At 43.2% G+C, this 13,470-nt stretch overlaps 1 protein-coding gene across 3 annotated transcripts in view; it reads left to right on the plus strand.

The window, feature by feature from the left end:
- GAN (gigaxonin) overlaps window positions 1–8,574 on the plus strand; it is a 63,081-nt gene extending 54,507 nt beyond the window's left edge. For all 3 annotated transcript variants that reach the window (XM_089689799.1, XM_089689801.1, XM_089689800.1), the window contains exons 10-11: window positions 1,025–1,134; window positions 6,194–8,574. In XM_089689799.1, coding sequence (XP_089545925.1) covers window positions 1,025–1,134; window positions 6,194–6,375 — 292 coding nt within the window. In that variant the 3' untranslated portion in view covers window positions 6,376–8,574. The remainder of the gene's footprint in view (window positions 1–1,024; window positions 1,135–6,193) is intronic.
- The last annotated feature ends 4,896 nt before the right edge of the window (window positions 8,575–13,470 follow it).

Consider the following 13,470-nt stretch of genomic DNA (forward strand, 5'->3'; position numbering starts at 1 on the left):
CGGTTTTGCACCATGCAATTTCCCTGTGGTTCCTGTCCCTGCAAACATGCTGCATTGATAGATGTCGTTAACACGCAAATGACAGCCACACATGTTTTTAAAGAACAGTGCGTTTTAGTTGCGGGTGCGGGAACAGGTGCGGTACCTGCAATAGTGTGAACCGGATATCGTATGTACTCTCCAACGCCTCAGGATATGCACAGCCAAAAGGGAAGCCAAGGGTACCAGGACAGCAACAACCAAAGGAAATGCTCCAGGGGTGCAGCCCTCCTCAGACGGGGAAATCAGCCACTGGATAGAGAGAAAACAGGTGGCGCACACACCTAGTGCATTATCCAAGGTTTATTGTAGGAGTGAAATAATAAAAACATACTCAGACGAAGCATGTATCTAAAAAGCATAGAAAAATGACAATGGCCACAACGGCGGGCAAGGTGTTCTCACTGTCAGTGCGGTCAAATGGCTGACGCGTTGACGCGTCAAAAGAACCTCGCTGTTGATGCCTCAGGCGAGAGCGAGGCTCTTACTGTCCATACACCATACATCAGCATCAGTGGTTGGTCATCAGCTCTGAGGAAAGGGATTCGTCCCCGAAACGCGTCAGCCATTTGACCGCACTGACTGTGAGAACACCTTGTCCGCCGTTGTGGCCATTGTCATTTTTCTATGCTTTTTAGATACATGCTTCGTCTGTGAGTATGTTTTTATTATTTCATTCCTGCAATAGTGTGAACCTAGCCTAATATGTGAGCAGATTTTGGGGAAGTATTTTAAATACCTTGGCCAAGTTATTATAAGTAGAATTTGTACATGCAACAAATTATGTAACTCGGTGTTATAAGCTTTTTTTTTTTTTTTTTTTTTTTTTTGGCATATTTTGGAATTTGACACCCTAAGTGGTTGACTGAGTCTCAATCAGCTTTTGTTTTATCTCCTTTTTTTTGTTTTTAATGAGTGCAAACAGTCCTCTCTTTAACACTCTGGTATAGTTTAAATTTTTCAGTGCATGTTTGTTTTTTTGCAGATGGATCTATCTAAATGACCAGAATCTGTGTATTCCAACAAGCTCTTCCTTTGTCTATGGAGCAGTGCCTATTGGTGCAAGTATATATGTCATTGGAGACCTTGACACAGGTAGTTAACATTATACATTTAAACTGGCTATATACTAGCTGATGGGGGCTGCTGTTTCAAAGGTTGTTGGTCAGGCTAGTTAAGTATTTCTTTGTCTATTGATAATTGTTACTGCTGAGTAGAGCCAATGTGATGACACTTGAGCCTGGTGGTTGGACGCTCGGGAATGGGTGCTGCATTATGGACATTGTCACAATCTCCTCCATATCTAGAAGTACTGGGTATTTCTCATGTGGTATGAAAGCAGATTAGTGTAGCTTGGGAGTGAAGAGCTGGTGAGTACTGGCTCCTTATGGGCAATGTACAAGAGAACTTTTGGATGTGTGAGGACAGAACTATGAGAGCTGTCATTGCTGAACTGGATTTAAAAAGTTCTGTTTGGTGGTCTGGTCTATCATCCTGATCTTGGGCACACTACCCTATGCGCCATTGAGCTGGGTGTTGGATGAACGTTCAATGGCCTATTCCAGGTCTGTGACACCAGGCTGGCACTCTCTCTGTGTGGGACGACACCACATCATGAATGATCTTTCAGCTTAGAGGAGGGGCTGCAGAGGGGAGGAAGAAAGGACAGAGGATCCATCATCCTCTCACTGCAATGGTCACCTTGCCACTGCCAGATGCAGTTCGACCGTGGCACTGATTTTGTCTTTAATATTGGTACTGGTGGCATCTTATTTGCACATTAAAAGACATTTAGCAGTTTCATGTTTTGTTGATTTAATATTTCTACTGTGTTTAAAACATTTTATTTATATTATTTATTATTTTTTTTTTGGGGGGGGGGCACACGTATCTGGTATTGCCTAGGGTGCAAAATAGTCTAGCATTGGCCCAAGTGACACACAAGGTGGTGAACTGAGGAGCTCTGCGTGGCATCTGAAAGTACACATAATCCTGTCTAGGTGCCTGCTTTTCAGCATCACAGTTATTGCAGGTTTAAGGTGAGCATGGGTCCTCTTTAAAGTAGAAGTATGGCCAAAGCTATTTTGGCTATACTTCTATGGATCACAGGAATGCACTTCATTCTGCACTTTTATGACCCATTTTCAGCTGACAGTGGGTTAAAGCCTGCTGTCGGATGACTTCACTCAAACAGGTAAGGCTCTAGAGAGATCCCGACTTTAAAGTCAGGATTCATCCAGATGCCAGGACTGACAGCTGGCTCAGCCTCTCAGCGAGCCACTACTGCCCTTTCCACAGCTCAGCACTCCAGTGGGTGCTGGAGTGGCAGAGCAGAGAGCCAGTGACTGAAGTCAACTGATCTCTGCTCACGGAAGACCATGAGCTGAGAGATCAGCAGTGTTTGATCACTCAGTTCTCGGTCTTAGAAGCAGCAGGAGACAGATGCAGTATCAGATCGATGCTGGATCCACCTAGTATAAATGTTGTTGTGGGGTTTTTTTTTTTTTCTGCAAACCTATGCTTCTCCTTCATGTTTAAAACCGCTTATTGAGAAATTAAGTGCAAGGTACACACATAATGTAAGCCAATATAAACAGGCCAATAATGAGCATTCGAAAAAAAAAGGGGGGGAAAGTACAGGGGGTAAATGGTTCTAAAGATCTTAAGTGCCAAGTATACTGGGGAGCACCAGAAAAATTATAGCAGTTTGGGTAGTAAGACAGTTTTAATCAAATTGATCCTCCCCATGACACCTAGCTGGAGCCTTGCCCAGACTTGAGTCTTTTGTTTTATTAGGGTAAACAAGGGTTCAATATTTAAGGAGATATAGTCCTGAATGGATTGGGAAACCTGCACCCCAACATAGCGGACTGAGGCAACCCTGGCAAGAGGTACGTTTTCCTACGTTTGCAATTGATGGAAAGTGCTCAAGGGATAGTATTTGGGCTTTATCACAATTAATGCGTAAGCCTAAGGGGCCCCTAGTTGATTAGTGGTATTTCAGGCAGAAGCAAGGGAAGTTCCTGGATCCTCCAAGTGTAGTATAGTGTCATCAGTGTACATGCCAGCTGTTTCCACCAAGTGATCAGACCGGAGGCTGTGAACCCTGGGATTGGATCTGAGGGATATAGCCGGAGGTTCTGCTGAGGGCATAAAGTAACAGAGAAAGGAGACAACCCTGTCAAATGGTCAGATACCCAGCCATTAACCGAAACTCGGGTGACTGATATAACAATTGTGCCCATTTAATACATTTGGGGTCAAAGCCAAAGTGTTTCAAACATTCCCAGAGTTATCCCCATTCCACCGAATCAAATGCTTTGGCGGCGTTTAGTACCACCACCACCCTTGTGCCAATGACATTGTGTGATGCCTGCATATTCATGAATAGCCGCCTGATGTTAATGGCTGTGTTTTTGCCGGGCATAAAGCCTGTTTGGGCAGGGTGAACTAAAGGTAGTATAACTTGATTAAGACGGGAGGCCAATATCTTTGCCAGAATCTTGACATCCACTTGCAGTAAGGAGATGAGACAGTAAGGTTCAGGAGAAGAGAGGTCCTTGCTTGGTTTTGAGAAACATTAATCATAGCTTCTCGCATGGTAGAGGGCAAGGTAGCAGTTTTAAATGTCATTGTACAGTTCAAGTAGTTGCGGAAGGATGGCATCGGCAAACAGTGCCTTGAAAAAATATTCATTCCCCTTGAAATTTTCCACATTTTGTCATGTTGCAACCAAAAACGTACATTTATTTTATTGGGATTTCTATGTGATAAACCGACACAAAGTGGCACATAATTGTGAAAGTAAAATGATAAATGGTTTTCAACATTTTTTACAAATAAATATCTAAAAAGTGTGGCGTGTATTTGTATTCAGCCCCCCTGAGTCAATGCTTTGTAGAACCGCCTTTCACTGCAATTACAGCTGCAAGTCTTTTTGGGGATGTCTCTATCAGCTTTGCACATCTAGCGTGAAATTTGTGCCCATTCTTGCCCATTCATTCCCAGTGTTGGGAATGGGTAAATGATTCTTCCAGTGAACGCAGCTGGGTAATAGCAGTTTTGACAACCAATTTGCATGAGGACTTCAGGCAGGAAATCTGAAGGGTAAGCAATATTCGAGCATGAAGTTTAAATGCTTCCTTTACTACCCCTGGGGAAGCAGTATTCAAAAAAAAAAAAAAGTGTTTCCATTTCATGGTTAGCACCTCTGGGTCTCCCAAAGCTGTCAACCAAAAGGGATTCAAAAGCCAAATGGGCCTTGTTGAAGTTGGGCCCAAAGCCAAAAGCACCCAACATGGGAAACGGTAAGATAAAATTCTAGAGCTGAAGCGCACGCTTTCTAGCAAAGGTACGGGAGAGGAGAATAAAATCTATGCGGGACATAGAAGAATGTGCAGCGGAAAAACAGGAGTAGACTCCTTCGGAGCGATGTTTAAAGGACTAGGACCATATTGAAGTCACCTTGCCATGCCACAGGTGTGGCCAGGTGTTTGTGCCATAAAGGCCAGGCCTTCGTTGATCACCACAAAATTATAGGGGGGGGGAATGTATCAGGCAATAATATGTAAAGGGCGACCAATATATACAGGCTTGTAGAAAACCAAATCTGCCACGTGGGTCAGATCGATACTCCTCAAGAGTTGGGAGAATTAGTAGCGTGATAAGACCATCTTACCTAGGGGCATTTAAGGACTAATTGGAGATGGCTGGTAACATGAGTTTCAACTAGAACAACAATGTCTGCCTGTTGGGTTTTAAAGTGGAGCTCCACCCAAAAGGGGAAGTTCCGCTTTAAGGACTACTCCCCCGCTCCCCATTAAGGATTGGCACCTTTTGGGGGGCGGGTACCCGAATTTGACAGGTACCCGTTCCCACTTCCGGTCCGATCGCCTAGGCGATCGGAAGTGGAAGGTGTCCTCCCTCCCTTACCGTAGTCATCTGGGACACGTGACAGGTCCCAGAAGACTACAGGACCATTCATGAAGCGCAGCGCTACTTGCGCATGCGCAGTGGGTACCCAGTTGTGAAGCTGCAAGCTATCACAGCCGGGTGCGCACAATGAAGATGCCGGCCTCCTGGCATACAGGACGGCCGGTGAAACGGGCTGGGGGGACACAATGCAGGACCCAGGGACGGGTAAGTGGCTGTTTTTTTAAAAGTCAGCAGCTACAGTTTTTGTAGCTGCTGACTTTTATTTTTTGACAGTGTGAGTGGAACTCCACTTTAAGGAGCGGTAATGCTGCAGAGCACTTTATTTTGTCAGAGAGACTGTGGACAATCTACTGAGAAATTTTAAGGGGACCTTTCCCAAACGGAAAAGAATGTGTTTACGTAAATAGGCACCAGACCCACGTGGTAGACCAGGACATGGTACATTGATACAGATATAAATCCATAGCAGACAGTGTGAAAACCAGCAGTAAAACAACTGGCAAAAAATAAACTGTGAGATAGGTGTACATTGCAATGAAAAATAAACCACAACCCACCCCCGATCCTGCTCTTGACCTCCCCAACATGGCCAGCGCATAAATCCCATGAACTGTAACATAGAACACACATTGTAAAAGCAACAATATCTGGTTGCGGGATCCATCCTATACGTCTGTTTTAAACCTCAGTGAGCTTCCTTTTCTTCACATTGCTGCTATCCTGTATATGCGGGTTTTTTTAAAGAAAAGAATAGTGAGAGCAGTTATTTTGTACAGAGTATTCAGTATTCTTTAGTTATTTCTATTTAGTTATTATTTCAATTTAGTTATACAAATGTTTTTTATATACTGTATAGTTTAGGATTGAGTAGGGAAGATTGTCACATTTTGTTTTTAATATCTTGGTCCTATTGAAGAGATTTCCCCTCTTAGCTGTCACAGAAGCACCTTTCAAAATGCAAAGATATCCTCTTTATTCTTCTTACAGTGATAACTAAAATTTCAGATTCCCCATCGCTTTCTGTTTAGATTACCAAAATGGATAGAAAGGGTGAATCTCCCTAGTGGGGACACAGACAGCAATAAACACATGACAGAGGATTCAGCACTCACTCTATCCAAAACTTTAAACTGAAAGTTTTGGCTTTAATTCTACTTTTATGTAATAACACCTGCTAGTCTGTATTATAATATTTTGACTATATTGTTTTCTCTGTTAGGTACAAGTTATGACTATGTGAGAGAATTTAAGAGGAGCACGGGCACCTGGCATCACACCAAACCTTTATTCCCTTCTGACCTCAGACGCACAGGCTGTGCTGCATTGCGTATCGCCAATTGTCGCCTTTTCCGGCTGCAGCTTCAGCAGGGACTCTTCCGCATCCGAGTCACACCCTCATGAGAGGCTTTGGTCATCCAGCCTTGTGGCCAGCCACTTTACTATATAAAACAGCAGGCTGATGCTAAAGCATACCAAGGAATATATCACCTTGCAGCCTCCATATACATCCGGTGTGTACTGGAGGCCTGTAAAGCACCGTTTACATTTGTCCGATCAGAGAAAAAAAAAATCTATATTTGAGAAAGTCACAAACACTAAATATCAGGGTGTTGGGATCAACATATTAGGTATGTGTATATTTTACATTGCTTTATGCTTCTGGGGGTTTGAGACTTAATACCTAAGCATGAGGCAATGTACCAAAATAAAAAGCTTTAATATGCAAATTATCAAGAGAAAATATTTTCACACTACAAAGGGCAATCTAATGTTAAAGTGTTTGTTACTCATGTGTGCCTGCCTTAAAACATAGCATTTTATTTACTTTATTTTTTTACCACCTGCTTAACATTCCCAGGTGACACGTGCAATGGATCAAAATAATTTTATTTGGTTTTAATGAATAATTTTTATTCAGTATTCAGCCAATTCTTCCAGTTCTGTTTTAGATATGTTCTTATTGAGAGGATTTTAATTTACTAAACGGTTTACAATTTTGTCTTCACTTGTCTTTTTTTTTTTTTCTTTTTTGCACAAAAAGTATTTTTGGTGGGTTTGTTAATATCCATTTCTGGTACTAAGCTAGTTTGATATTGTCAGACAGGGCAACAAAATGTGTTTCTTGCTACTTTTGTTCTCTGGTGCTTTTATAGGCTTCAGATTTATCAGTTGTGCCAAATTTAGACTATTTAACTTTGGCTTGCTGTCTTGAGGGAAATTGTGGATGCACAATAGAACTTTTCTATGATGTGCAAAGGCACATCAATCAAGCTATTTTAGTGCACTGCTTATTTTTTTCCAAAATGTTTTTTGTTTTTTTTTTAAGAACATGCAGTTTACATTTTTTTAATATTTTGAAAGGTACATAACTAGCAATTTTTGTGCAATTTTAGGTTTAAAGCATAGAATTTCTGCATTTTAGTTTGAATATTTTACTCATATAGCACTGAACTATTCCTCGATGTTTTGCAAAGAGCACAGAACACATGACATCATTGTCTGCTCCTGAATTAAATCAGAACCCAATGTCTCCTAGTCAAACAGAAGGTAGGGCCTATTTTGGTAGCCTGTGAAAGTGGTTGTAAACCTCAGACTTGAATTCTGTCCTCTGCCTCATTCTTCTGCTATCCGCATGAGTGACTGCTGATGAGTTTTCCTGATACCAAGAAAAATGGTGACAGGAGGGCACAATCTGTGATTGACAGTCTCAGCTCTTGTTGTGTGTGCTGTGTGAAAGTGGTTGTGTCCCTTCCCTCCAATCAGCTCTCAAAGTGTACTCGGCTTTCTGCCCCTGCTTTGCAGATCCTATAATCCAATAAAAGGTGCAGCGCTTAAAACATAAAGTATATCAAACTGATCCAATTGTCCAAATACATGACAAATTAGTCATGCATATATATATATAGAACTGAGAGATCCTGTATAAATTCTGCACTTTGAATGGATGTAGGGGACAGAATGTTGTAGATAAACGGATACAACTTATGTAGGAGGATTTTTTTAATCTCTGTGGATCACCTGAGGCTGGTCACTGCACTGGGTAAATGTAATGGTTTACAACCACTTTAACTCGGCAATATATTTTTTGGATTGTGGAAGAAAATCAGACCAGTAAACACTCACGCATGGAAAGAGCCTACAAACTTCTTGCAATTGGTATTCCCAGTGGGGTTCAAACCCAAGGTTGATTGGGCTTCAAGGTGGAAACCCATAAACTGGTTTGGCCTACACGTAAGCTCACATTAAACCAAACTGAGAAACTACTTCCCACTGTCCTAGTTACTAAGGACATCCTAATAAAATATATCATCGAATACCCATGATTCAGTAGTAGTACTGTTTATTCACCAGTAGGTGGTAGCAATATGTTTTGTTAAGATCTATTCAGTAGACAGTACTGTTGTCTTCTGTGTCTGCAATTCACAGGAGTAAGCGAAATGTTGACACTTTTCACTGGGCACAGCTGATACTTAAAAGCCTGTAAAAGCAAAGAGAACAAGATCCATGATGCATATTATTTGCAAAGGGACTAATTGATGTGTTTTTTTTTTCTGCAAAACAGAATGGTTCTTTGAAAATAAAAAAAATATGGCTCTTGTATGTGTTTGTTTGTTTCTTTAAAAAACTGATGCGTATTTAAACGTAGCGTATAGCACAGAGTCGCCTTATAACAGGTATGTATGTTTCCTTTAATCACATATCCCAAGGAGAGGGGGAGAGAGGAAAAGAGGCTCTCCCTCCCCCCCTCTCTCCCCCCCCCCTCTCCCCCCCTCTCCCCCCCCTCTCTCCCCCCCTCTCCCCCCCCTCTCTCCCCCCCTCTCTCTCCCCCTCTCTCCCCCCCTCTCCCCCCCCTCTCCCCCCCTCTCTCCCCCCTCCCCCCCCTCTCTCCCCCCCTCTCTCCCCCCCTCTCTCCCCTCTCTCCCCCCCTCCCCCTCTCCCCCCCTCCCCCTCTCCCCCCCTCCCCCTCTCCCCCCTCCCCCTCTCCCCCTCTCCCCCTCTCCCCTCTCCCCCTCTCTCCCCCTCTCTCCCCCCCCTCCCCCCCCTCTCCCCCCCCCCTCTCCCCCCCTCTCCCCCCTCTCTCTCCCCCCTCTCTCTCCCCCCTCTCTCTCCCCCCTCTCTCTCCCCCCTCTCTCTCCCCCCTCTCTCTCCCCCCTCTCTCTCCCCCCTCTCTCTCTCTCTCTCTCTCCCCCCCCTCTCTCTCTCTCTCTCTCCCCCCCCTCTCTCTCTCTCTCTCCCCCCCCCCTCTCTCTCTCTCTCTCCCCCCCTCTCTCTCTCTCTCTCTCTCCCCCCCCCTCTCTCTCTCTCTCTCTCCCCCCCCCCTCTCTCTCTCTCTCTCTCTCCCCCCCCCTCTCTCTCTCTCTCTCTCTCCCCCCCCCTCTCTCTCTCTCTCTCTCTCCCCCCCCCTCTCTCTCATTTTTTTTTTCTTGTATGGATGTAGTTTTTTCATTGCTTTGGTGTGGAATATGTATACAGATTGTGAGTTTTCACTTCACTTGTTGCATTCATTTTTACTGCTCATTGACAGCCAGAGATAGTCAGGCTCCTAGTATTTTTAAAAGGAGGTCACCAATAGCATGCGATTTTCCTTTTATTACAGGTTTCCCTTAAATTGTATATCAGGGCAATAAAAAAAAATTCTATACTATATAATCATACATCTCTGCAGATGTCCTGATGTTTATTCCTTTAAAAACACTCAGTTCCTGTTGATCTGCCATAAATCCAGTGTACTGCTCACTTTGTTAGACTGATAATACAGTTCTTTTTTTTTCTGCTCTGTATTCCCAGCCAGTGTTGGCAATCCTGCCGACTGATCTACATATCTTGACTTATAGTTAAGTGAGTTGAGTTAATAGCTTTATTAATAAAATGCAAACTGTCCACTCATGAAATTAAAATAGAAAAGGCCAGTACTCAACACTCCCCAGCATTGGCACCTCTGTGTTCTCACACTTGTAGTCCTGGATAGCAGCGCTGTTATATGGAGGAAGACCAGAGCTCTGTACATGGGCACAGTGTGTTGTGGGGAATCTCCTGGATGATGTCACATCTGGGAACAGTAGTGTTGGCTACGCGTTTTGAAGAACTTTTTTTTCGTCAAACTGCTCCATTCATGTCCCCACAACCACAATCTTCTGGTGCGGCTAAAATTAATAGAACTAAGGGGCTGTCATCAAGCATCTCCGACTATGCCTGCCCTCTGCCCAGATGCTCCATTCATAGATGTTACTGCACCTTCTATGAATGAAACACAATGGGGAATATTTACTAAAATTGGAGAGTGCAAAATCTGGTGCAGCTGTGCATAGAAACCAATTAACTTTCAGGTTATATTGAACAACTTTAGAAATTGATTGGCTACTATGCACCAGATCAGATGCTGAGTGCACCAGTTTTAGTAAATTATCCCTAATATTCACTGCTCAAAAAAATTAAAGGAACACTTTTTAATATAGTATTAAGTCAAATAAATGCCTGGGATATTGATCTGGTTGATTAAGTAGCAGAGGGGGTTGTTAATCAGTTTCAGCTGCTTTGGTGTTAATGAAAGTAACAGCTGCACTAGATGGGCAACAATGAGACAACCCCCAAACCAGGAATCCATTTTACAGGTGGAGGCCACTGAAATTTTTTTTCCGTATTCGTTTTTTTTCCTCACTGTTTTTCACTAGTTTTGCATTTGGCTAGGGTCAGTGTCACTACTGGTAGCATGAGGCGATACCTGGACCCTACAGAGGTTGCACAGGCAGTCCAACTCCTCCAGGATGACACATCAATACATGCCATTGCCAGAAGGTTTGCTGTGTCTCCCAGTAAAGTGTCAAGAGCATAAAGGAGATTCCAGTAGACAGGCAGTTACTCTAGGAGAGCTGGACAGGGCTGTAGAAGGTCCCTAACCCATCAGCAAGACCGGTATCTGCTCCTTTGTGCAAGGAGGAACAGGATGAGCACTGCCAGAGCCCTACAAAATGATCTCCAGCAAGTTACTGGTGTGAATGTGTCTGACCAATCAGAAATAGACTTCATGAGGGTGGCCTGAGGGCCTGACGTCCTGTAGTGGGCCCTGTGCCCACTGCCTGGCACCATAGAGCTCAATTGGCATTTGCCATTGAACACCAGAATTGACAAGTCCACCACTGTCACCCTGTGCTTTTCACAGATGAGAGCAGGTTCACCCTGAGCACATGTAACAGACGTGAAAGGGTCTGGAGAAGCTGTGGAGAACGTTATGATGCATGTAACATCGTTCAGCATGACTGGTTTTTGGTGGTGGGTCATTTCATTAACACCAAAGTAGCTGAAACTGATTAACAACCCCCCTCTGCTACTTAACCACTTGCCGTCCGGCTGCTGTATATAAACGGCCAGACAGTGGCAGTCCAGGGGCGGGTTGCCGTTCATAAACGGCATCTGCCATTTTGGACTGTGCACGCTCCCTGGGAATGCGCAGCACCGTGATCCGGTGCCCGCTGTGTCCTCTGGACACAGTGGAACACCTATCGTCATACGGGACCTCTGTGCGAAGTCCCGATCATGTGATTACTGATTGGCCAATCAGTGATCACATGCAGAGTAGTAAGCAAGGTGTCACTTCTGACATCATTACTTACTACTAGAGAAATCTGTGAATGATCACAGAGGTCACATGGTACAAGGCTATTCACAACAGCCTTGTACCATGTGACAAGCTGAGACCAATCACAGCTCACACAGTAGTTCTCAATGGCTGCAAGAATGCAGGCAGAGAGAAGGAAAAATGATTGCTTTTATAGCCTTTATGGGTGTAAAAGCAATCGGTGTAAAAAAAAAAATTTCAACACCCCCCCACAAGTAGTACAGTGTCACCATGGTGACAATGTGCTGCTAGGGTGACCATATGTAGAAAAATAAAAATGTAAAAAAAATTATTTTTGGTTATAAACTAATTTGGGTTATTTTCTTTTTACTGAAAAGATAACTGAATACATTTTGGCCAAGATTTATGATGAAATATTATTTATTTGCAAAATGTTATAAGAAAACCCCTTTTTCAAAATTTTTTGGACTTTCATTTACAGTGAGGAACAGAAGTATTTGAACACCCTGTGATTTTGCAAGTTCTCCCACTTTGAAATCATGGAGGGGTCTGAAATTCACATTGTAGATGCATTCCCACTCTGAGAGACAGAATTTAAAAAAAAAATCAGGAAATCACATTGTATGATTTTTAAAGAATTTATTTGTCTTGCACTGCTGAACATAAGTATTTGAACACCTAAGAAACGGCAAGAATTCTGGCTCTCAAAGACCTGTTACTGTGCCTTTAAAAAGTCCACCTCTACTCCACTCATTAATCTAACTTAGTAGCACCTGTCTGAGCTCTTTAAAGACACCTGTCCACCCCACAGTCAGTCAGAAACCAACTACTACCGTGGGCAAGACCAAAAAGCTGTCAAAAGACACCAGAGACAAAATTGTGGACCTCCACAAGGCTGGAAAGGGCTACGGGGCAATTGCCAAGCAGCTTGGTGAAAATAGATCAACTGTTGGAGCAATCGTACGAAAATGGAAGAGGCTAAAGGCGACTGTCAGTCTCCCTCGGACTGGGGCTCCATGCAAGATCTTATCAGTGATACCCCACGAGGTGAGAACGGTGAGGAATCAGCCCAGAACTACAAGGGAGGAGATGGTCAATGACATGAAGAGAGCTGGGACCACAGTTTCAAAGGTCACTGTCGGTAGAACACTTTGGAGGGAGCTGAAACTCTGTGTTGCTCAGCGACAGCCCCAAAACCTGACAGATCTAGAGGAGATCTGTGTGGAGGAGTGGGCCAAAATCCCTGTTGCAGTGTGTGCAAACCTGGTCAAGATCTACAGGAAACGTTTGACCTCTGTAATTGCAAACAAAGGCTTCTGTACCAAATATTAACACTGATTTTCTCAGGTGTTCAAATACTTATGTTCAGCAGTGCATGACAAATTCTTTAAAAATAATACAATGTGATTTCCTGATTTTTTTTTTTTTTTAAATTCTGTCTGAGTGGGAATGCACCTACAATGTGAATTTCAGACCCCTCCATGGTTTCTAAGTGGTAGAACTTGCAAAATCGCAGGGTGTTCAAATACTTCTGTTCCTCACTGTATATAGCAAAATACTGGTGAATAAATACCACCAAAATAAAGCTTTATCTGTCTAAAAACAAATGCTAAAAAAATTACAGTGTTGCATGACCGCGCAATTGTCATTCAAAGTGTGATAACGCTGAAAGCTGAAAATTGGCCTGGACAGGAAGGGGGTAAAAGTGTCCGGGCTTGAAGTGGTTAACTGACCAGATCAATATCCCAGGGGTTTTAATTGATTTGATGCTATACTCTGATTAAAAAATGTTCGTTTAATTTTTTTGAGCAGTTTATTTTTCCCCATTGAGATCTGATGTGTTTTCAAAGTGTTCCTTTTAATTTTTTTGAGCAGTGTATGAATGGATGGGGTGGACTTCTCAATCATCATCCTGTCCT

The sequence above is a fragment of the Staurois parvus genome, unplaced genomic scaffold (assembly GCF_062004578.1).
Source record: "Staurois parvus isolate SC_StPar_1 unplaced genomic scaffold, SC_StPar_1.0 ptg000498l, whole genome shotgun sequence".
Taxonomy (NCBI): Eukaryota; Metazoa; Chordata; class Amphibia; order Anura; family Ranidae; genus Staurois; species Staurois parvus.